A 26083-nucleotide genomic window follows, 5' to 3' on the forward strand; every position below is an offset into this window, starting at 1 on the left:
AAAAGGTACAACAAAATATAACTGTCCTTGTTAAAAGCTACTGAAGAGCTTTAAATGAATGAACTGTAGTATTAGCTACTTTTCTAAATACTGAAGATGACACACTGAAGAATTTCTTGAAGTTATTGTGCATGTTTGTGTATTCACTTTTTATGAATTTCCAATTCCCTTTAAATCCGCACGCAACTGACAAAAAAATCCCATGTTTCAAACAGATCACACAAAAGGTATTTTAAAATTGATATATCGAAATTCATTCACAAACTCACACAGTTTATTTAGGATAACAATGTCAACAAACATGAAAAAAATGGCTCATGCGCTTATTTGCAAAAGGGGGGTGGGGGGAGCTAAAAATACAAATGGTTTATGTGGGCAGGGAGATGTGGGAGAAGTTTGCTCTTATTTTATAATAGTTTTTGTCTCCTGCTTCCTAATACCTTGCCCTCTGTGGCTCATTGTTGATCTCACGTATCAGGACAGTGCGCACACCGGATGACAAGATGTCTAGATATCAATTTGGTTTGAAACCTGTTGTAGAGTCTGCGACTTGTCGCAGGAGTGCCCACACTACAAGTCTTGAGATCTGAGGCTTCTTGTCGAAGACCAGTCGCCAACACATCAACGGAGATGAGCTTGAGTCGTGTAGTGTACACTATCCTTTTCGTCTTGCCTTCGTTATTTTTGGCAACAAAAAAAAAAGAATTTTCGCGATTTAATTTTGTTGATCAGATTTTGTTGAACAGTGTTGTTATCAGGCACTTCAAATGGTATTCCTGAAGATCTGATATTTTTATTACTAGGGATGTCCCAATACGAGTTAAGGTACTGTACTTTTTGGTACTCGCCGATACAGAGTCCGATACCTGTTTATTCATTTAATACGGCTGAAACGATTAGACGGCATTATCAACAATGTCGACAAAAAGTTGTCTACAAATATTTTCGTTGTTGCATAGTCGTTTTATCTCATTTAATGTAACATGGGATCTTCTATGAGTTGCGCGAATGTCCCGATCTAAGGAGGAGAGATTGAAACTGCACGCGGCTTATGCACACTGGGTCGCGGGGACGCTCATCCCTCAAGCTCACACGCTTAAGGCAGCTAGTCTATTATGTGATGACTCCCGACTTATTGAATCATAATATATGTGTCACTGTGCATTTCTAATTGTGAAGAAAATTGGCAATACACAGCTTTATTAATAAGAGGGCGTTTGTCATTTAGTGAGTTAAAGATGGATTGAAGAGAAAGGTGAGAGAGGGTAGACTTCGCCTCATTATACACTGCCAACAAAATATGTTTTTGATTAGATTTTATTTTGGCTTGTTTTCCAATAGAAATATCTAAAAAAAAAATTAAAACAATGTACATTTTCTTTAGCAGCTATACTGCAGAAGAAAAATTTGTTTTCTGGAGAATGTTGAATATAATGTAAAAATGTATGATATATATAAAAATATCTACAAATCCTTTAAAAAAAGATGCATTTACATGAGAAGCAACATATATGATATTTAAATTTGCTTTTAGAGAATTGATCTTGAATACAAGTATATTTTGTCTTTACCACACTCACAGAATTATAACCAAGGGGAAAAAAACACTTGTATACAAAATACACTTATATTTAAGATACATTCTCTTAAGCAATTCTAAATATCATATATGTTGCTTCTCAAGTAAATGTTTTTTTCTTTGACTATTTTTAATGGAAAAGGCTTGATGACAATAGGATTTTTTGCAATTAATTTCTTTATTGAATTAAACGTAATAAAGTATTTTTTCCCGTTAATTCAGGGAAATGTCTTTTAGAGGTATTTTTAAAAGATGATTTTGTCCTTTATTGTTATTAAGCACGTGTAATCCAACCTTTTAAGTCGGGCCACAAGCTGAATAATCAATTAAGAACTGTTTAATCTTTGCAATAATTGGCGAATTATCAAAATAATCAGCCGGGTGAGGGTGTGCGGAATCATGTCTCCGCCCTGCCATAATCCTCCCTCGTTCTCTCATGTGGGGTCTTTCCATGGGGGAGCGTGCCTTCGGTCTGCTGGCTGGTCATCTCTGTCTACCTGGATCAGGGAGGGGACAAGGGCAGGGAAACAATAATAACAAAAAAATGCAGTACCTACACCCTGTAACAGGGATCATACCAAAAAAAGTACACCGTAATATTTAAAAGAGAGGGAAAGACAAACATGGAGCGGCAGCAGGAGAGAGAGAAATAAAAATAACTTGCTCTCAGATACGCCGTAGCCTGGTCCTCAGCCACTCCACCCTCTAGCGATCTACTTTTAAATGACCAACTCAATAAGATCTACCAACTAAAAAAAACTTCATTTAAAAAAAAGAAATGCTTGTTGGGACTACTGCATGTATCCCTACATGGAATTCATCTTCAAATTAATTGAAAAAAATAAAATAATGTTTAATGTTGATATCATCCAGTTTTAACACTAAACCCAAAACACCTACAGCACAATAGATTACAATAGACAGGGCATTTACCTTATTCTGATGACTTGCACTGAATGGAATCGGACAGTTTTGCATAATCTGTTCAGTAGCTGCTGGTAGCTAGTCTCAAACACTGCTAGCTTTGCAATTTCGTGCTCTGTTTTCAGAAGCCCTTGGAAGGCCTGAACCTATTTGTCATGGCAACTGAATAAACAAAAATCTCGCCTGGTCAAAATTTACTCATCAAGTTCAAGTCAGACAGAAACTAAAAGAAGGAAAGACATTATATTTATTTTTATAAAAATTTAACGAAAGCACATTTAAATTGCGCGCGATCTACCTGTATTGCCTTTGCGATCGACTGGTAGATTGCGATCGACGCATTGGGCACCCCTGCTCTAGCGGATGACAGTCGCGCCTCCCCGGGTGGATCGGAGGCAGTCTCGACTCTATGGCGCATCCCTCCTCCTACCCGGGTTGCGGCACCAGTGTAACAAAGTTCAATGGTAAGGAGGATGCGAGAACCGGCTTAACAATATAAATAATATTTTAATGAGAACACCAGTGTCGAACAGCTGTCCGTAACACACTCTCTGTCACACTGCCATCTCCGGTCACTCTTATCCCTCTTAGGCTTCATCAGCCTAATTAGGGGCCTGGTGTGTGGAATCACAACCCGGCCCCACCTTCCTCCCTGCCACAGCATCTATCTGAATTAGTTGTTATTTAAAGCATGTCGAATCACTCCTATCCTCCCTTCCCGAAGTGCTGTATGCTTGAACTCTTGCTCTGAGTAGCCAGTAATGCTTGAACCTCTGGGTCGATAGCTGATCTCTTACAACTAATCTGAACAAAAAGGAGATCTGAATCTTTTAAAGTCCAGATACAAGTTGATAAAATTTGCAAAAAAAAAAACGTTATCTTTTCTACCGATGACTTATACTGGAATTACTGTTCATTTAGCTGCTACATTATCTAGTATACTAGTTAACAAAGTTTTTCTTAATAAGCTATACATTTATATTGAAATAATGTGTAGAGGTTTGCTTTTCTTTACATATTATAGAGCACACCCAATTAGTTCCATACAATAATGTAAAGATATTCTAAACTGATTATGCAAAAAAACAACACTGGTATCACATCGGGATATGTATCGGCCGATACTGATTTTTCCGATATCGGAATCAGAACGGAAGAGAAAAAGTGGTATCGGTGCATCACTAAAACTTACATTAAAATTTGCTTTTAGAGCAAATATCTTGAATATGAGTATATTTTGTCTTTATTGCACTGGCAGAAGTATGAACAAGTGAAAAAATATACATCAAAATACAGTTATTGAAGATAAATTCTCTTAAAGCATGTCTAAATTTATTATATGTTACTTCTCAAGTAAAAGTATCCTGTTTTAAGGATTTTTCTAATCCTATTCCTCCGCAGTACAACCACAACCAATGCCATCTTATATAAGATTTGCTTCAACTTTTTCAACTTTTAATTTAAGTTTTTACCAAGTACAAAAAAAAAGCCTAAATAAACAGGCATACAATAGAATTAATAAACTATTTACAAACTAATGTGCAATAAGTGCTCTCTTATTAATAAAGCTGCATATTGCCAATTTTCTTCATGATAAGAAATGCATAGTGACATATATAGTTAGATAGATAGATATTATGATTAAGTCGCGAGCAACCGCATTCTAATCTAGCTGCATTTAGCGTGTGTGCTCGAGGTAGGAGTGACCGAGGCAGAGTCTCTCTCAGCTGGGTACAGTATCAATATCTCCCCTTTAGATCGGGACATTCGTGCAACTCATAGAAGAGGCACCGACCACACAGAGATATGCCAGTTTCTGAGTTTATAGTTATTAACATGACCTGCTTCTGTATTATTTTAACTTTATTAAAGCAATTTTACTGCATTTAAGATGTTACGCTGGGATGTTTCCTTTAAAGAGCTCCGCCTCCGCTTATTCCACAATGGTACATGCTTCTGAATGTACTTTTTTTTTTTATCATTCCCTAATACTTTGGGATCTAAATAAAATAAACTGTGAAAGTTTCGAGTGCATCTGGACTGATCTGTTTAATGTGATTTCATGTTACGTTAAATTAGATCAAACGGCTATTCGACAACGAACATTTTTCTCATCAATTTTGTATTTTCGACGATGTCGATAATGTCGACTAAATGTTTCAGCCCTAATGCAAATGATAATATGCTTTTAAACTCACCTGCTTTATTTGCTTGAATAAATCCGGGTGTCTGTCTGTCTTAAGTTTGAAGTGTTCCCTCCTATCGTCAGAACATTGCGAAAGCAGTGTTTACAAATAGGTTTTTGCTGATCTGTGATGTTTCCCTTTTCATCAGCCTCAAATTATCTGGCTTTTTCCACTTTTCGTTTCGACATGATTCAGGCTCCGCAGCAGCTTTGCTTGTCGTCATCCTTTGCTTGTTGTGAGCGTTCGAAAGTTCCCGACTCTGCATGGGTACCGGGTAGACCCGATACTCGGTAAATCATTTTTTGTTTGAGTACCGACTTGGTACCGGTATTTTTGACAACACTAGTAGCTACAGTGTACACCCAGTGCACAGCTGTTGGCCTCTGCTAACCTGCTAGCAAATGTTATTGTGTTGAAATAGATTTTCTAATCAGCAACAGGCCCACTTTTACCTACAATTGTGTAGAATTATGCAGATTGTTTGTTCTCACTATCATGAAGAGTGATCAAGTGTGGAGATAGATTTATTTTTTACCAATGGTTTTTTTAAGTCTGCAATCCACGGTAGTGCTCGGCTAACTTGCTATGTAATGTTATTGTTTTGGTAGGGGTTTACTATTTAGCTGTGGGCCGAATTTTACCTAAAACTGTAATAAAATGGTCGATCTCAAGAGTCTTATTTAATTATATAATTAAAAGCTGTAATATTACAACTGCTATCCATGGTAGTCCACGGCTAACTTGCTCACTAACTAGGAGTAAGCCTCTTTTCACCGTTCATAGCTCAGGAGAAAAAAGTTTGGCTACAGCTATTCCAGCAAAAGATGACTAACTTGGATGCTCTACATGTTTTTTACTTGAAGCTTGGTTAGGTTCACAATAATCAACAGTGTACTTGTAAGAAAGCTACAGAAGTAAAACTTACCACTGAGAAACGTCATGCTTGCAATTGTGGTTTGGGTCGATCAGCTTGTTTTTCCAAACTTTCATTATCTGACTGAAACTGGTACAGCAAAAACTGACTCCACTGTTACCGTAGTTACAATATTGTTTACAGCTGTTAAGGAATCCTAAAACTCTGTTATGGTAAGGGGCGTTACTTTTCCAACACGCTCTACACTGACCAATCTAAACAGACTAGGCCAGCTGACCAATCAGATCATGCTGGGCTTTTCGGAAAGGGGGGCTTTAAAGAGACAGGAGCTAATTCAGAGCATTTGAGCCAGAGGATAAAAATAGGTTTAGCAGAAAAATAATGTTTATTAGAGCATGTAAACCTATTCTAGTAGACCCCCAAAATAAAATCACGAACCTGTTAATTAACATAATATGGGCTTTTTAATGTCTTCATTGAACACATCCCATTAAACATTTGCAGTGCTGTGGAAAAAGTGAACCCTTGGATTTAATAACTGGTCGATCCTCCTTTTGGCAGCAATAAACTCAACCAAGTGTTTCCAATAGCTGTGGATTAAACATGCACAGAACTGCTTCAGCTCAGCCATATTCTTAGGATGCCTGGTTTGAACATCTCTCTTGAGGTCTTTTCACAGTGTCTATTGGTTTAAGTAAAAAAAAATTGAAGCCATTCTTTAGTGGATCTACTTTGATGTTTAGGATCATTGTGTCCTGTTGCATCAGCTGGCGCACAGCCACCCTGACTTTATCATGTAGGATATCTTGATAAACTTGGGAATCCTTTATTCCCTCGATGATGGCAAGCGGTTCATGCCCCAAAGCAGCCCCAAATCATGATGCTCTCTCCACATTCACCATTGGGATGATGTTTTCATATTGGTATTTGGTGCCCTTTTTACACCATACATAGTGCTGCGTGTTTTTTCCAAACAATTTAATCTTGGTTTCATCAGTCCATCAGCGGCTTCCTTTTTGGTATCCAGCCATGGACATCATGCCTGTTTAATGTTTTCCTTATAGTAGACTCAGTAACAGAGATTTTAACCAGTTCCAGTGATTCCTTCAAATATTTAGCGGTCACTCTAGGTTTTTATTTTTATTTATATTTCTCATTGTATTCTGTGGAGTGCCCTTTGAGTCATCTTGGCTGCAGGTCCACTTTTAGGGAGAATAGTCTGAGTACAAAATCATCTCCATTTATAGACAGTTTGTCTAAATGTGTATAGATGAATATCTAAGCTCTTCAAGATATCTTTGTAACTCTTTCCAGATTTATGCAAAGCAAGAATTCTTGATTGTAGGTCTTCTGAGATCACTTTGTTTTTTGAAAGGCATGGTCCATGTCAGCAGATGCTTCTTGTGAATAGCAATCTCAAAATGTCTTTTTTTTTTTTTTTTTTTATTAGTCAGAGTAGCTCTAACCCACACATCCAATCTTGTTTCATTAATTGGATTCCAGGTTTGACAACAACTGATTCCAATTAGCTTTTGTTGACGTCATTAGCCTGGGGGTTCACCTACTTTTTCCAACCGACACTGTGAATGTTTAATGATTTGTTTAATATTTACAAGAACAATACAATAATTTGTGTGTTATTAGTTAAACAAATTGTGGTCATGATTGTAACATAGATGGTCAAACCAGATTTTAAGACAAATTTATACACATGCAGGTAATTCCAAAAGGTTCTCATACTTTTTCTTGCCACTAAGTAAAATTTGTATAAATAACAGCATTAGCTGAGAATTTCTTTCATATTTAAGCAAAATGGACATTATGAATCTTAATCAAATCGGAAAATACGTATCATATGCAACCCTAAATTGCAAAGCAACACTTTGGCAATCTCTTACAACATTCTAGCATTATAGCTGCATGTTGTGCACTCAGCTATGTTCTACTGTTCATGTCGGTAAATATTAACCAAACAGTTTCTCTTTCTCTTTTTTTTTTTCAGACGATGCGAAGACATCGTAATGAAGTGACGGTAGAACTGAGGAAGGTAAGTGATTTAAAAACTAGAGGTCTAGAAAGCTACTTCGTGGCAGTTATTTTTTGCTGGGTGAACGCTATTTAAAGCTGAAATGGGCTACTGCACATTCCATTATGTTGCAAAACATGTGACTCTGAGACAGATTAACCACTATTTCAATTCTGATTCTCTATGGGTTTTTTTTTTTATTCCAAAATAAATGGTGGTCCTGGGTAGCTCATCGAGTATTGACGTTGACTACCACCCTTGGAGTCACGAGTTTGAATCCAGGGTGTGCTGAGTTACTCCAGTCAGGTCTCTAAGCAAACAAATTGGCCCAGTTGCTAGGGAGGGTAGAGTCACATGGGGCAACCACCTTGTGGTCACGATTAGTGGTTCTCACTCTCGATGGGGCACGTGGTAAGTTGTGCGTGGATCGTGGAGAGTAGCATGAGCCTCCCTATTCTGGGATTCCCCGTGGTGTCATGCATAACGAGCCACGTGATGAGATGCGTGGATTGAAGGTCTCAGAAGTGGAGGCAACTGAGACTTGTCCTCCGCCCTCGGATTGAGGTGAGTAACCGCGCCACCACGAGGGCCTACTAAGTAGTGGGAATTGGGCATTCCAAATTAGGAGAAAAGGGGATAAAATGAATAATATAATAATATTAAAAAAAATACATTCTAAAATGAACTTGTGCATAGTTGTAGCAGCAACATTATCTGAAGGGCATCGTTGTTAGGTGTTTCAAACCGATTACAAGTAACTCAGTGTGCTCTCAAGGTTTCAATTTAGTGCTCCATGTCAGAGGTTTGAAGAGACCTTATTCACAGTTGTGCTATATTTGATTTGTGATGTGAATGAAAACAAGGCTGTGAGGGATATACTTGCAGTATCTTTAATGGTATGCACTCTAAGCTCTATAAATCTCCTAGATCAAACCTAATTTAACAGAACTCATGTTTTCTGGAGTTTGTGTCTACAGATGTTTTTTGTATATAAGTTTTGTGTCAGTATTTTATCAATGGAACTAATCAAAATTTTGAAGAGACTGTAAGTCTATGCCTCACAGCCTTGTTGTCATCCCTGTTAAAAATGTAAGCTGGCATTATTCAGTGAACAAGGTCCATAGTTTCTCGTTTTCATTTGGGAGATACCATTGGCAATGTTTACACAGCAGCAAAATGTGATTTGACCGATGAACTCCCACCTCCATTGGATTATGTAAGTCATGATCTTTGACATTTACTTAAATCACTGTAAATATGGTTAGAGATATTGTATTCATGGCTATTGCAAGAATAGAAAAGGGGCTTGACTTCAGTTATGCATTCATACTGACATTATTCAAGCTGATTCTTTATGCTGTAGTTTGAACATGGCCATTTGAGAGTCACAATGGTCAGTAAATATGGTTGACAATCTCTCTGGAGTCTCTACATTTATTACAGTAGACTTAAGCAGGTGATGAAAGATTGTGTGTAAAGCATACACAGATGCTTTACTACTGCCTCAGGATTTTTATTTTCTGTGTTTCAGGTAAAATGTGTGCATGTACTCTGTGTGATGCTTTGGAAACAAGACATATCACATGATGAATAGTGACAGCTCCGATAAGGTTACCAATGTTGTAAACCTTAGTGCACTACAATGCAAAACCTTGTGCTATTCCTGGCTGTGTGTGTGGTGTCTGCCGCTCTGCTTATCCTTCTGAATGATCCCAACATTTGATACGATTGGCCTAACTTCAATCTGACCTTAAAAATTAGCAGAACATTTCCATTTTTGTTTTGTGAACCTGTCACAATGTAATGCAATGTAGGCTTTGGAAAAAGAGGCTGTTATTAAGTGATGAGGCAGCGCAAGTTATGTAGGACCCAACAGCAAACTTGCAGCTTCCTCTTTAATACGTAGTGTATAGCTGTCAGGTTGATGTCACTAAATTTCTAGTACACTGAAAAGTCACATCAAACATTTTAATTTTCGATCATCGTTTTCATGATTGATCATTGCTGTCACTTCTGAGTACTCACTCGTGCTATCCCTATTTTTGACACAAGAAAACCTTGAGTGACATTTATAAGTGAACCTTGGCTTGATCTCCTCTCTGCTGTTGAGACATTTCTGGTGGAGATCTGGTTCGCGCTTGCAGTATTTGGGTCATGCCTTCCATGGCCACTGGGCCCCTGGTTGGCAACATCCCAAGAAGTTTTGTCATGAGGGGCTTCCCTTGTCAATAATCTCTCCCCTCCTCTCTCCCCCATTGGCATGCTGGCCAGGATCGCCATACCTTACTGGAACAATTGGCATTTTTATGGGGTTCTACATCTATTTGAAAACCAGTAATGAATTCCTATGTCCCTGCTTGATAAAGCAGCACGTCGTCACCAGATGCAAAGCTGCTGCAACAAGCGCAAAGTCTGTGACAATCAGGACAAATGGATTCCAGCATGCATAATTTGTGAGTGGGTGGAAATCATCTGCTTTTGGGACATTTACTAGGGCTGTGACTTGATAAAAAAAAAAAGTAACTAATTAATTGAACAGTTTTCTGTGGTTAAGCACGATTAATCATGGTACATTACAACAAACATTAAAATCAAATCGAATACATTTACTTTTTATAGGTTTTCTCAAAGAACTTCAAAGTCATTTAATTTAACTATTTAATGTACATGTTAAAATTGTATTTATTTTTTTGTGGATAGTTTATAAGACACACTTTAGCAGGTATTCATCTTTGATACAAATATATGTATACATGCCATAAAAAACAGTTGACATGATATAATTAAATGTTCGGCAAAATCATCTGCTGTTTTTCAGTGGACTTTTTGAATAATAAGATAAAATGGGCAGATTCAATTCATATCAAGCTTTATTGGCAAAATAAACTTAAATCTACATTTCTAATGCATTATTAGACACCATACATCTAGGGGTGTAATCATGGCGACTATATAGAAACTACACTATTACCATGGTTGTATCAAAACCATGATTTCAGCAAATAAAACCATGTTGACGGCAGTCATTGTTACATCAATATTACTAAAGTAAAACCATGGTTGATTTTCGCTGGGTCTTTAACTAAACACTTTTCTCTAATTAGTAAATCAACATTTTAAGTTGATGCATGCACTATTATGCTACATGAATAGACATAAAATGCATTTCAAACTCTACTGCACATATATTCAATATTGGAAGCTGTACAACACTATTGAAGTATCACTATAGAAGGAACTTTGCTATTAAAATAGATACGAGGGATGTTGTGGTGCGGCTCGAGTGTTTTAATCATATGTAGAAATCACACATCTTCGTCAGCAGAGTAGGGAAACATATCGTTGGCAATGAACACCCCAATCGCTTTAGTTATTGTTTTATGCCTGTCCGAATAATCACTGAGTGCTTAAAGAAAAGGGTGTGTTTGGAGATTCAGCTCATCTGTGGCTCAGTGCACGCCACATGTTATATTTCCCTGGTGATCGTCAATGTATTACCAGTATACGGCGCTTTTGCAGAGCGATGTCTGCGAGCGATGTCTGCCTATTGTAACTGACTGAAAAAAGAAAACCTTTCCAGACAGGAGTCCTAAATAAAACAGGGGCTTCTCTATCATCGGCTTTCTTTCTCCACTTGCCATTTTCAACTACACACAACCCTTGTAGAACAGTGATGTCATCAAGTTGACCCACGTGAAACACAGGCGGAGTGTATCCATCTACAGATCTATTCAGGTGCATTAGCAGAAGTTGTAACTAAAGTAACAATTTCCTTCCGAAACAATATTCCAAACTTTTTGCTGCCAGTATATATGTCAGATACTGCATTAATTGCGTAATTTTTTTTTTTTTTTAGCTCATTAAACAGTCAACTATTAATTGCTGAAATTTAAAATTTCCCAGTATTAGTATTTACACAGTCACTTTGTGTTTGGATCCATCAGATTGCTATCCAATTGAATATGCACATTCAATTTGTATTTCGGAAATATTACTTGCCACCCATCCCTGGTACAAATAATGGTCGATATTATTTGCATCCCTAATTAAATGCCAACATGCAGCATAGGGGCATTACTGCAACGTTTTTATTGGTTGGGATCCCACAGACACACCACATCAACCCTTACTCCTAAACCTAACCTTAGAGTGCAAATAGCCACACTGTGAGGCAGGTGCTATTTACACCTGGTTATAAATAGACACTATGTATAATAAATGCCCCTGCTTGTGTTGGGCTAGATATGATGTTGAGCAAAAGTTGAGTCCCACAGCCTTGATGATGTTGATGCATTTTGTGCTGGATTAGGTGACAGCAGGCCCTGTCCATATTAGGGGGCGACACAGTCAGCCCAGAGAAATCAGACAGAATGTTTGTGTGTGTGAGACATTCCTCTTTGCATTCCTGTTTGGACTTCCATTAGAGTCACAGACTGCTCATGCTCACATTACTTTCTCACACATCCAAGAACAAGAATGGACTTTTTGTGTGGATTACAAACTAAGTGTGTTGAAGTATGTGGTCATGCCAGGTTTTTTTTTGGTGCACTTAACTCAAACTCAGGGCTTATCTGTCCTAATAAGATTTTGAGTGTGCATTCGGGCTGCTGTTGTCAGTTATTTGATACTTTTAAGGGTTTGATATAGAATGCAACAATGGCCGCACACTTTAATGTGGCTTTGGTTCTAAAGTATTTTTCAAATTCATTTTCTCCATTGGCATTCTTCAGTAAAGAGTGTAGGCATTGAAGCAAACCAGACAATTTTGAGATGAATCACAACACTATTACAAGGGATGTCAATTTTCAGGATATTTTCATAATCAGTTGACATTAACCCTTCTTCGCCCTTGCAGAACATTTAAAAATGGGTCAAAATGACCCGCAAGACCAAGGAAGGGCTAAAATGAACAATCAACTAAATGTTTAATCTTTTAAACAAGTTGTTCCAAACCCATATGACCGACTTTTCTCTGTAGAACACAAAAAGAGATGTTGGGCAGAATGTTAGCCTAAATCGCCATTCACTTTATGAGAAAAAATATGCAATGGAAGAGAATGGGGACTGAGGCTAACATTCTCTTCAACACCTCATTTTGTGTTCCACGGAAGTTCATTTTTGGGTGAGCTATCCCTTTAATGTTAGAGACATGTTTTGCAGAGGTTTGTATTCCTGTTTTTTAATCAACATTTAAGTGCCAGCTGGATTTTTAATTGTCCTCAAATGCACAAAGTTTTAAAAAAAATAATAATAAAGTTTAGATTTGTTGTATCTTTATGAGGTCAAAGTCAGTTCATAACCATTTAGGCTTTTGTAATCTTGCAAGGCATGTATTGTTCTCATATTTATGTGACTTGTCAATCTGTATAGAACAAAAGAGACGAGCATCTCCTGAAGAAACGAAATGTTCCACAGGAAGAGAGTCTGGAAGACTCGGATGTGGACTCGGACTTCAAAGGGGTATGAGACGTTCCATCTTATTAATCCTTTTTTCTTATGCAACATCCTTCCACTTTTCTCTGCCCTTCTCCTTATTTTGTCTAAATGTATTTTATTCTGTTTTCTCCTCAGCAAAATTTAACGCTAGATGCCATCTTACAGGTGAGACTATAATGTGTGTGCTTGTTATATGGTGGCAAGCAATAACTCTGATAAATAGTTTGTTTAGAGGGTCAATCCACACGCAGTAATCCACTTCACAGTGTGTGTGTGTGTGGGTGTGAGCGGCCCCTTCCTCCTGTCATTCTTCATATCTCCCCCCACGTCCTCTCTTTCTCTACAGAACGCTACCAGTGATGATGCAGTTGTGCAGCTCAGTGCTGTGCAAGCAGCCAGGTAAAGTGTTGCGATACAAAGATTTCCATTCGGTTTCTTTCTGAAATTGACACATTGCAGAAGTGGGTTGCGAATGCCGTTTTCGTGTTCCTGTAAAACTGAAAATGTGTTTGATTTAATATTAAATCGAGAGCATTACACAAGCAGAACATTAACATACTCTGTGAATTAAGCATGTTATTAAGTGCAATTAAGCATGTTTTGCTGCATTTCTTTCTTTGAGATTAATTGCATTAACAGCTGTTCGTTTACTGCTGGTATGTGTTTGGAGTGCCGCCAGATGATGGATGGAGTAAAGGACTGATTTTCTTTTTTTTTTTTCTGTTCTTGCAGAAAATTACTCTCAAGTGACAGAAACCCCCCCATAGACGACTTGATAAAATGTGGAATCCTTCCAATCTTAGTTAAATGCCTGGAGAGGGATGACAAGTGAGTGTTTTTAGACTCCAATGAGAAAGAGTCAAATGATTTTAGTGTGTGTGTGTGCAAATAAACAAATAATTTAAGAAGCTTCAATTGAGTGTGTGCAATTAGTATGTACAAGCGTGCTTTAGAGTTAAGGAAGTTGTCGTTACATCTTGAAAGATCGAGAAAAAAATTAATCTGAGAGAAGAGGGAAAGAAGAATGGTGGCTCATGGTATTTATGGACATAAACATTTCCAGCTGACAGAAGGACATATACATTTCCAATTGACAGAAATCCTGTCATCTGCGATCTGTTTAGGCTGGTTGTAGGCACAGTAAGGATTCAGGGTGTGTTTGGTTGTGATACTTTAGGACCACCCAAGTATTAGACTTGAATCAGACTCAACTGCTCGGATAATACAGAGTCCTAGTGGTTCCTTCAATGTTATTTACTAGTGGCATAACATTTTTGATACTGCAAAAACTGTGAGATTGAAGCTTGAATTGAATATGACGAGAAGGGCATTGTTAAATGTAACAAAAACGCAACAACGTTGTTGTTTTTTTTGGAGTAATTTTAGTTTTAGGTTTTGAGTAATGTATGGAATACTTCTGGTGACTGAGTGAAAATGGAATAAAACTTCATTTATGGCACACTTAAGGTCCAGTGGTACTGTTAAACTTACTAAAATAGTTATCTTCAACAGAGATAGTGTAATAATTATGCAAATATACATATTTAACCATAATATTATTGATTGTATACAGAAGCAGTGTGAGATAAATTTTCTTCCAAGCTAGAAACAAAAATAACATTGTTAACTTAACTGCATGGCAGTTGAAAACAAATGGGGAGAAAAACAAAACAAAAATTACCAATAATGGTCCTCGATCTCTACTTGTACTTTTGAGTGTTTTTTATTTTAATTAATTTCAGCGCCACAGTATTGTGACTCAACGATCCATTTGCTTTTAAGAGGCACTGTGTCTTATTGAATGTACTCACACATAGCACTCATCTGCTTTCTGCCAACAGTATAATCTGTTAAACACAGCTCGCTTGTTTTGAAGACAGAGTAGGTGTGGCGGTGAACACCTCCACCTATTGTTGTGGTGCTAGATCGGACCGTTCAAAATTGCAGATGAGTAGAATATTTGATGTTTCATAATTATTTGAAAAATAAAACAAACAAAAAATACAAAAAGTAACTAAATGTAGTTTGTTTTTTAAATTTATTTTTAGTAGACAAGGCAAGATTTTTTGTTTGTTTGAGTTTGCCATCTAATATTCATATCTTATATTATTTTGGTTAACAAAATGTTTTTTTTTAATTATTTTTTGTTTTTGTTAACGATAATAAACCTGGTACTAGGACCGTAATAAGGAATAATCAGAGCAATTCAAGCTTGAAGTCGCACCTGTTTTCATCAGGGGGCAAGTAAGCGAAACTCCAGCTGTACAGACAGCAAAACTACACTCAGGCTTTCTTGACGCTATTGATAGCGTAAGATTAAAATGGGTTCTTTCGTTCAAACACAGCTGGATGATGCGCAATTCTGAATACAGGGGTTTAACTTGACACGCCGAATTAAAAACCCCATGTTTATGATATGACGCAACCAAAGCGAGATGCACCAAGTGTCCGTCTGACACGTGTACATTGATGTGTACTTAGAAAAGCCCTTAAAATAAATATATCTTGGACAGATTGATGAATTCAGTTGAAAAATTTATTGCTGGTGACTGTAGGCCAATTATATTTGAAATATAAATTTAATATGATAAAATTATATTGACTTCAAAAGCCACTTTTTGTATTGTCTTATCAATGCTTTACTCATCTACCACAATAATGTAATTAATTTCAATTTTCTGAATTATTATATTTATACTGTGTTATTTTTATAATTATTTAAATATACTATAAATATTTTATCAATATATATTAAATTATAACTATTTGAGGGCCTTTCTCGGCAATTACATATGTATGCGATTTAATTAGATTACAAATTTTAATAGATTAACTGCCCTTGTTGAGAATTTTTGACAAGTAAACTAAGCATGTCAACACATGTTAAACTGATAGCATGTTTAACAACTGATTTGCATACTAAACTGAAATAAGTTGAGAAAAGTTTGAGTTTGTGTACTACTTTTTGTTTAAAAGCGGTGTTTAAAATGCCAGAAAGGGCAGATCTGACAGCAAACGCAGAACTCTGTGGGAAACATCACAATTCAGCCCAATTCAGAGCGACACAGAAGATCATTCTCGATTCAGAGGGGGTCAAAATGGTTCATGAGTAAAATGTTATACCAGGCTCATTACTTACAAAACATCTTTCTCTATCAGTCCTTCATTGCAGTTTGAAGCTGCCTGGGCTCTTACTAACATTGCATCAGGGACGTCTGCACAGACACAGGCAGTGGTCAAATCAAGTAAGTCTTTTGGACTGTTGTGGTGTGAAGTTGTGGTGACTTTGTCAGTTCTGTATGAAGTTGAATTGTCTGTTCTCATTTTCCTCTCTGTAGATGCTGTCCCTTTGTTTTTGAGACTACTTCAGTCACCACATCAGAATGTGTGCGAGCAGGCCGTGTGGGCACTGGGCAACATCATCGGTGAGTAACTGTTAAATGATGTCACAAGTAACTAACATCCTTAGTTGTTACTGTTTTTTCCTCTTAATTTGAAGACTGCTCACAAAAAGAGTGAATATTCACTGTAAACAAGACATTAAATCATAGCTTTGCTATGTTCTTTTTCACACCGAAAGAATATTTGTTGTCATATAAAGTTTATCTCCCCTTGTTTGGAATGGGGAAAAAAGTGTTAAAGTGTGCCTGTGTGAACGTTTGTATAACTCAAATCTGAAGGAATATAAAGACATCTTTAATGGTCTAAACTCCTGAAGAGAAATTGCCCAGTAGCAGCAGTTGTAGCGCACATGTGCCCAACCACGTGTCAAATGAAGTATACTTTGAAAAGCTGAGCTTTTATGGCAGAACTGAAGTATATTGTGGGCTTTAGGTAGAGATTTACTTGCTTGTCTTTCGTGCTTTTTTTCTATCACTATTTTCAAAATTTTAAGTAGTGTTTGGCTTTAAGTTGAAAGGTGCATTTTGCCACTTATAGTAAAGTAAATGTTCTCTATGAGCCAGATTAATATTTGTGTTCCACTCGTGAATAGGTTTGCTTTTTGACATTTGCTTCACTTTTCTGTTTTGCTCTATGCCTGCATAGTAGAGGTCGACCGATAGTGGATTTTTATGGGTAAATAAGTCGGGCAGTACCTGCCGATAACCGATTGATCAACCGCTAGTTTTAAAAATTGATACTGAATGAAAAAATAACACCGTTAAATAGTGGCAGTGCGGAGGGCGGGGCCTTCATTTTTTTAAATGAAATAAATATTAATATATATATTAACTAGTATTCTATTTTAAAGTCAGCTGAGTTTTAAATTGACGTTGATTCCTTAGTCCACAAGAGGGCGCAATAAATATATAAACCATTCCGCACCGTTAAATTATTGCATAGAACATTCATATCCTGGCTGTTAAAAAAAAAAAGAGCATTCCATTTTCAACTAATGTGCATGAAATAAAGTTTTAGTCGGTCCATATACTTGTATGTTATATCAAAAGTAAAATGAGGGGGGAAAAGCTTCAATATACAGTTCGCGTGGTGTTACACTTGCACTGATTCCTACTGCTCCAGACTCAAGCTTCATAATAACAACGAAATACAAAAATGTTTTTTAATCAGTACAGTTGTATGTTGAGTAGCAATATGCACAGATAGCAGTGGTATTCGGCTGAACTCTGTGGTGAAGCGGCTCAGATTATGAGCCCAGGCCAGGGGTTGTTCAAACAGATGGAACACAACAGACTGGAACCGAACTAAAGGATCTTGAGACACGTCTTTCCTGACAAAGCATTTAAACAACTGATTGCTTAATCTGAGAAATGCTTATAAGAGAGCAAGATGCAATGGTCAAAAACCTCCACTGAGTGTAAGGGGCTGTTCTTTGTTTTTGTATCTTCAGCGTCTCGTGCAGTAGTGCTGTTTTTTAGATGTGTCTAATTAAAAAGAACTTTAAAAGCATATTGAGGCACCTACTTTCTGTTAAATTGTATTTGTTGTGCTGTGTCTAGCCTTTTTTAGCACAAGAATGTGATCGGTATGAAACAATTTATTGAAATTAGATGCGTTTCTTATTTGTACATACGTTTCTCTAAGCTGCATGAAGAGATTCATTTACTTTCTCATGACACTAGCTTTAAATATGCAACTTAGCTGGCTAACGAATGCATAAACATGACAAGCTGGATATAGACTAATGCAAATAGATGTTAATAGATTGTAACCATCGTGACATTTAAACATTTGGGTATTATTTGGGTACACTTGCCTGTATTATAGTCACATTGTTCTAACCACTTGTGGGTTAGCTTTAATGTTAGCATCCTCTCAGCCTTGTTGGCATCATACTGCTGTTCTGTACTAATGCAGCATCTAGTCAACAAATTATTTTAGAATGATATGACATTTCTGTTCCAGAAATCGGTTATCGGTGCAGATTAATCAGCAAAACTTAGATATTGGTCGACCTATATTGCATAGGCCTTAACTGTAAAATCCTCAAAGTATTACTGGTACTCCCTCTGAATTGGATAAATAACTATAACATGTTTTCATACTGTTGCTGCTACCTCTTCAGTAAGACATTGATAATTTACACCTAAAGAATTATCCATAGATAATTTGTGGTAAGTTGTAAAAACCATTTTAAGTCATCTGTGTTTTATGTGCCCTGTGCAGGTGATGGACCTCAGTGTCGAGATTACGTCATCTCACTTGGCGTGGTCAAACCTCTCTTGTCATTTATTAATCCTTCCATCCCCATAACCTTCCTGAGAAACGTTACCTGGGTCATTGTCAACCTGTGCCGGAACAAAGACCCACCCCCACCCATGGAAACAGTACAAGAGGTGAGGAGTGTGTATGTGCAAATGAGACCGGATAAATTTAGTTATGATTGTATTTTATATTATTTATTTTTTTAACTGTGCTCAGTTACAAGTTTAATCAGACTTAATCAGATTAGTTACATTTTCGTAAATGTTTAGATTAGTAACAGGATTAACATTTTTTATTTATAACAAAAGATCCACGCTTGCTTTGGAGTGGTACAGATATGATCGGATGCCCGCTTGACATCTTTGGTTCTCTCTCGTGACTCGAAGTGCCACTAACTGTTGCATGCGCAAATAACAACTGTCTCGCATCACCGCTGTGCTCTCGGGGCAAACGAGGTAAAACATTAAAAGGGCTTTTTCATCGCAATGGCCACTGAAGAAAATTATAGATTTTCATGGAAATTTCAACATTATTGTCTCTTCAAAGGAGAAAACAGAAAAAAATTACAGTTCAGTGCAATGTATGCCTTCCATCTGTGAAGATGCTGTCATTTTCTAATGAACTTATATATCATTTAAAGAAACATTTGAAGTACCCACACAAATATCACATTAGCTAGGATGGCTAAATTTGGTTATAAGTGTTTCATGATAGTGTTGCCGTCCGAGAACCTTTCAATTTGTTTCACGGAAGCAGGAATAGCCAGTAATGTGAGGTGAATTGTGCATCTTTGACAGTACAGCAGAAAGGAACATGTTCTGTATTTAATTAGAGAAATGACATCCTCACTGTCACTTCTTCTCATTTCCATAATAACTTTAGCTGAAAATCTAAAGTTGTTCTCTGAAATGCTATTGTGATGTTATGACAACAGCAATATGGACAGCATTTCTTTATATAAAATAAATACATTTTTAAATCCAAATTGTACGCAAAGTGTGAGAGAGTATGGGAAAGAGGCAAAATGTAAGTTAAGTGTTTATAAGTAAAAAATCTACATAATATCATGTGTAAAGCAACAATTGATGCCCGGGTCAAAATTCACCGGCGAACGCAAAAGATGGGGAAAAGCAAAGATGCTGACTATCACCCCTGTAATCGTGATTTCGAATCCAGGGAGTACTGAGTGACTTCAGCCAGTCTCTTTGGGGTGCATAGTAAGTTGTGCATGGATGCCGTAGTGAATGAGCCTCCACACGCACTAGGTCTCTGCTAATGCGCTCAGGATCCATGTGATAAGATTCACGGGTTGACTGTCTCACAAGCGGAGGCAACTGAGATTCGTCCTCCGCCTACCAAATCGAGGCACTACGCAACCACGAGGAATCAGAACGCATTGGCAATTGGGCATGCCAAATTAGGGATAAAATGGGATGAAATAAAAAACTAAAATATATTGTGTGTATTTTGGTAGTCTTGACAACATCCCAAAGTTTGGTTCCCATACAAAAAACAATGTGGTATTGTAAAATTATCTACCTCTCCTGGGTCAAAAATTATCTGAATGCAATAGCAGGGTTAAAAATAAGATATATATATCTACCTCTCTCTCTCTCTCTATGTGTATGTGTGTATATATATATATATATATATATACATACATACATACACTCACCTAAAGTATAATTAGGAACACCATACTAATACTGTGTTTGACCCCCCCTTTCGCCTTCAGAACTGCCTTAATTCTACGTGGCATTGATTCAACAAGGTGTTGAAAACATTCTTTAGAAATGTTGGACCATATTGATAGGATAGCATCTTGCAGTTGATGGAGATTTGTGGGATGCACATCCAGGGCGCGAAGCTCCCGTTCCACCACATCCCAAAGATACTCTATTGGGTTGAGATCTGGTGACTGTGGGGGCCATTTTAGTACAGTGAACTCATTGTCATGTTCAAGAAACCAATTTGAAATGATTCGAGCTTTGTGACATGGTGCATTATCCTGCTGGAAGTAGCCATCAGAGGATGGGTACATGGTGGCCATAAAGGGATGGACATGGTCAGAAACAATGCTCAGGTAGGCCGTGGCATTTAAACGATGCCCAATTGGCACTAAGGGGCCTAAAGTGTGCCAAGAAAACATCTCCCACACCATTACACCACCACCACCAGCCTGCACAGTGGTAACAAGGCATGATGGATCCATGTTCTCATTCTGTTTATGCCAAATTCTGACTCTACCATCTGAATGTCTCAACAGAAATCGAGACTCCTCAGACCAGGCAACATTTTTCCAGTCTTCACCTGTCCAATTTTGGTGAGCTCTTGCAAATTGTAGCCTCTTTTACCTATTTGTAGTGGAGTTGAGTGGTACCCGGTGGGGTCTTCTGCTGTTGTAGCCCATCCGCCTCAAGGTTGTGCGTGTTGTGGCTTCACAAATGCTTTGCTGCATACCTCGGTTGTAACGAGTGGTTATTTCAGGCAAAGTTGCTCTTCTATCAGCTTGAATCAGTCGGCCCATTCTCCTCTGACCTCTAGCATCAACAAGGCATTTTCGCCCACAGGACTGCTGCATACTGGATGTTTTTCCCTTTTCACACCATTCTTTGTAAACCCTAGAAATGGTTGTGCGTGAAAATCCCAGTAACTGAGCAGATTGTGAAATACTCAGACCGGCCCGTCTGGCACCAACAACCATGCCACGCTCAAAATTGCTTAAATCACCTTTCTTTCCCATTCTGACATTCAGTTTGGAGTTCAGGAGATTGTCTTGACCAGGACCACACCCCTAAATGCATTGAAGCAACTGCCATGTGATTGGTTGATTAGATAATTGCATTAATGAGAAATTGAACAGGTGTTCCTAATAATCCTTTAGGTGAGTGTATATAGATGTATAGATAGATCTATCTATCTATATATATAGAGATAGATGTATAGATAGATATAGATGGATAGATAATTTTTATGTAAATCACTTTAAATTGCTATTGTGTATGAAATGCTCTATATAAATAAACTTGCCTTGCGTGATTCTAATGAAACCTGTAAAGAAAACATCCTGGTAATATTTAACCCCAGATCGCTGTGAAGAAACAATTATGTTTTGCATAAAGGAAATAACGGCTACTTTTAAGACCATTTCAATTTATGCATTGACTTAAAAATAAAAGGCAGTACAAAATAATTTTTTTACATTGCAATAATGAGAATATCATAATGGCCATCTTTCTTTGCATTGCAGTAATGAAAATTGGGGGATACAATGTGTGAACTGTCATGAATGTAAGACCACAATGTAAAAAATCTTAATGGCCCTAAAAATAAGCTTAGTTTTCTCTATGTAAAATATAATTTCTTATGTTTCTTTTGATTTTGGAGTAAAATGAGACCAGGACATTTTCTTTACAGGGGTTGTGACATTCACCCATCCATGTATCGAGCCAAGTCATTTAAAAAAAAAATTATTTGGTTTTAGTGTGTACCATATCACACTTTATTTGCTGCAGTACACATCAGAAAGGCAGTGACCTGCTGAAGTGTGCATGGAAGTACTGCAATTTAATTGGTTAAATTGATCCACTTATGTTGCTGGCTGTTTGACTGATTGATATTGTAAGAAGCACTTTATAAACTTTCATTTAAATCCACTGAAACACCACTAAAATGTCTTGGTGTTAAAAATGTTATAATGTTTCATGGATATTTTTCTTGCCTTGTAAGTCATCCGCCCTCTCTGAATGAAATGACGTGTCATTAAACTCTTCTCTATTTAGTCTCTGTTCAGTCTGTCTGTAAGGTGCAGATATTGTGCTGTGTAATGGAAATGCCAATACAACTTGGTTTTGCTTATTTTTCTCCTCCGGTCTGTGATGTGGAGGTCTAACTTTGAGCTGAAAGGAACATATTGTACCTCCTGCTGCTATGAAATCATTAGTGTGCTCACAGTGTGTGTATGTGTTTGTGTGGTCTGTACAAACAACTGTTTCATCGATGGCTGGTCTAATGAATATTTTGTCTTGCAGCTGATTTCGTGTTCACATGATGTATATAATTTGTTGTTTCAACTGAAGCATGTCAGTTCCTGAAGTCTATGTCTCTCTCCCCTTCCCTCAGATTCTTCCTGCCCTTTGTGTACTCATATATCATACAGATATTAATGTAAGTACACTAAAATTATTTTCTATGCACGTTTACAAAAGAGCCTGCCTTTTATTTTTATATAGCTAATTTGCTTTTATGTCATAGCCATGAACCACAATTTGCTACTTAATGCTTTGTGTAATTGGGGGAGGGACATTCTCATTTAGAGAGCACCTGATTGGACAAAAAATTGTAGTGCAAGAGTATTTATCAATATTGTTTTGTTTTTTCTAGCATGTAGATTACCTTAAATCTAAAAGATAGAAGCCCCAAAATAATAACATTTTGACATTATTTTCCTTACCAGTAGGCACATACATACTTGCAATAATAATAAAAAGATCTCACTATCATTAATGTAAAAAATGGCATTTAAATTATTAACCATGTTTACATCATTTTAGGTGTTGTATTGCCTATGATTTATGCTTGCTTAAAAAATATTTTATATATTGTAAATATTTCTTGATACTAAAATCTGTACTTTTGGTCACACTTTATATTAGTTGGCCTTAACTACTATGCACTAATATTAAATACATACAAGACTATGTATTTACTGTATAACTACATGTCGTTCTGTAAAATATCCATATTTTCTGCTACTGAGGTTGAGGTATGGGTAAAGTTAACTGTGTAACTACAAATGTAATTAATGCAGGTACTTTAAATGTAATTACAATGCAACAACATGTATGCACATAATAAGTACACTGTATACATAGTAGTTAAGGCCACCTAATATTATGTGGGTCTGTACTTTTTTTAATTTATTTTAGAGTTCAAGTGATAAATCACCTAAAAGTGAAAATGCTCTCATTTACTCACCCTCGTGCCATCCCAGATGTGTATGACATTCTTTCTTCTGCAGAACACAAATTAAGATTTTTAGAAGAACAGCTCAGCTCTGAAGGTCCATACAATGTAAGTGAATGGTGACCAGAAAGGTCCAAAAAGGATATAAAGGCAGAATAAAAGTAATCGTTAGACTCCAGTCTGAAGCTATATAATAGGTGTGGGTGAGAAACGGATACATTCTTACTTAGATTTTTTACTCTAAATCTCCACTTTCACATTCAGCCACCTACTGGTGGGTTGGTCAGAGGTGGAGATTTATAGTAAAAGGACTATTTATCTGTTTCTCACCCACACCTATCGTGTTTCTTCTGAAGATATGGATTACTTTGAAGCTCCATAAAGGCAGCATAAAGGTTCTGGCCACCATTCACTTGCATTGTATGGACCTAAAGAGCTGAGATATTCTTCTAAAAATATTTATTTGTGTTCAGCATAAGAAAGTAAGTCACACACATTTGGGATGGCATGAGGGTGAGTAAATGATGAGAGAATTTTCATTTTTGGATCAACTATTACTTTAAATGTGGGACAGACATTTCTTCATGAAATTCTTCCTGCTACATAATTAACTCTGTACTTTGATTCAGCTTACTAAAATCTTCTCTATTTTCTCTAGATTCTGGTAGACACGGTGTGGGCTCTGTCGTATCTGACAGATGGAGGTAACGAGCAGATTCAGATGGTTATAGACTCAGGTGTCGTCCCATTCCTCGTCCCACTGCTCAGCCACCAAGAGGTCAAAGTTCAGGTAAATACTTTGCAAATCTGTAGTCAGATAGTAGTTTACTATGGAACAAAGTCTGTATTTGATAGCATCTGTGTGTGTGGTTTCTTCAGACTGCGGCACTGAGAGCAGTGGGGAACATTGTAACAGGGACGGATGAGCAGACTCAGGTGGTGCTCAACTGTGACGTCCTCTCTCACTTTCCCAGTTTGCTCACACACCCTAAAGAGAAGATTAACAAGGTGATAACCACATACACACTAACACACACCACATCTAATATTTGTGTGCTATGGAATCAAGATGGTGAAGGTCAAAAATGAGAAGGTTTACATGCACTTTGAAGTCAGACAAATATTTGTATTTAATGTAACAGTAGGACAGACAAACCTACATAATGAAATGGTATGCAAAAACCTGCTGTAGCTCAATTGTAATGGTGCATGTAAGTGTACTTGTCAAAAAGCTACCCAGCTTCATGGCTCATGTTTAGCTCTGCTGTTCCCTGTAGGAGGCAGTATGGTTCCTGTCCAATATAACAGCAGGTAACCAGCAGCAGGTGCAGGCAGTAATAGATGCTGGTCTCATCCCCATGATCATTCACCAGCTCGCCAAGGTAAGACATTAGCTATGTACCATTTTCAGTACGTTCATTTTTTTTTCCTCCTGGATCATTTTAGAATTAATAGCAGCTGAAATGGCAGACCCTTATATAAAGATGCTGATTATGGATGGGGATTAAACTGTTTAGTTAATCCTTACTTTGCATCAGAATGACCCTAGAGATGTTAGAGTAGATTTCAGTATATTTGATAAGATTCAGTAGGACATTGTATAAAAGTTATTGGATCATTTCTAGTCTATGTGCTGTTTAAGTTTGTTCTTGCGCTATTTATTTTAAATACAACTAATTATCATCAGTAGGTTTCTTTAAAAAAAAAAAAAAAAAACTAGTATTACTAGTTTGTCACTATTACCCTTAGTGATAATACAGGAAAATGAAAACTCATCATAATTTTGTGGTTATTATGGTTTTGCTATACAAATACTTAAAATATGGTTTTATTATAGTAATACTGTAGACTGTAGTATCCATAGTTTTTGGTGGAAATGATTTTTCTTTAGTAAGATTGTAGAAACCATGATGTAGGCTAACCATTAGGGCTGGGTATTGATGCAGATTTCCCAATTGGATTCTGATTCACAAGCTTTCAATTCTGATTCTGATTTGATATTGAATCATATGGGTACATTTGTGTTACAATGTCCATTTTGCTTACATATAAAATAAATTGTCTCTCAGCTAATGCTCTTAATTATAAAGGAACCTTCTAGGCAACCCTTTTGGTACAATTCAAAAATATACATTTTTCAAATGAAATTGTATCATTATTTTTTTATTTTTGTTATTTTTTTTTTCCATCAAATTGGTCACATTTTAGCTTTTGAAAATGTTTCAAATTCAGCCTGTTCCATCAATTAATGTCTTGAAATTGCAAATATTATGTTGCGTATTTTTTTTGTTACATTTTATTGTTTACTTTCATAATTTATTTCAAAATACTTTCATAAGTATTTAAATTTACTTATGTTTACAAATGTGCGGGACCGTCAACATTTTACAGTGGTGTTTATAAATGGGAATAGTTTGTAGTATATG

General features: G+C 36.9%; 1 protein-coding gene across 1 annotated transcript in view; it reads left to right on the plus strand.

Moving 5' to 3' along the window:
• kpna3 (karyopherin alpha 3 (importin alpha 4)) overlaps positions 1–26083 on the plus strand; it is a 35803-nt gene that overhangs the window by 4157 nt on the left and 5563 nt on the right. Inside the window, exons 2-13 of the mRNA XM_052127118.1 lie at positions 7566–7610; positions 12960–13049; positions 13161–13190; positions 13372–13424; positions 13758–13853; positions 16185–16270; positions 16364–16450; positions 18654–18823; positions 22815–22859; positions 24316–24447; positions 24537–24665; positions 24935–25039. Coding sequence (XP_051983078.1) covers positions 7566–7610; positions 12960–13049; positions 13161–13190; positions 13372–13424; positions 13758–13853; positions 16185–16270; positions 16364–16450; positions 18654–18823; positions 22815–22859; positions 24316–24447; positions 24537–24665; positions 24935–25039 — 1068 coding nt within the window. The remainder of the gene's footprint in view (positions 1–7565; positions 7611–12959; positions 13050–13160; positions 13191–13371; positions 13425–13757; positions 13854–16184; positions 16271–16363; positions 16451–18653; positions 18824–22814; positions 22860–24315; positions 24448–24536; positions 24666–24934; positions 25040–26083) is intronic.

This window comes from Xyrauchen texanus, chromosome 5, assembly GCF_025860055.1.
Source record: "Xyrauchen texanus isolate HMW12.3.18 chromosome 5, RBS_HiC_50CHRs, whole genome shotgun sequence".
In the NCBI taxonomy this organism is placed as follows: Eukaryota; Metazoa; Chordata; class Actinopteri; order Cypriniformes; family Catostomidae; genus Xyrauchen; species Xyrauchen texanus.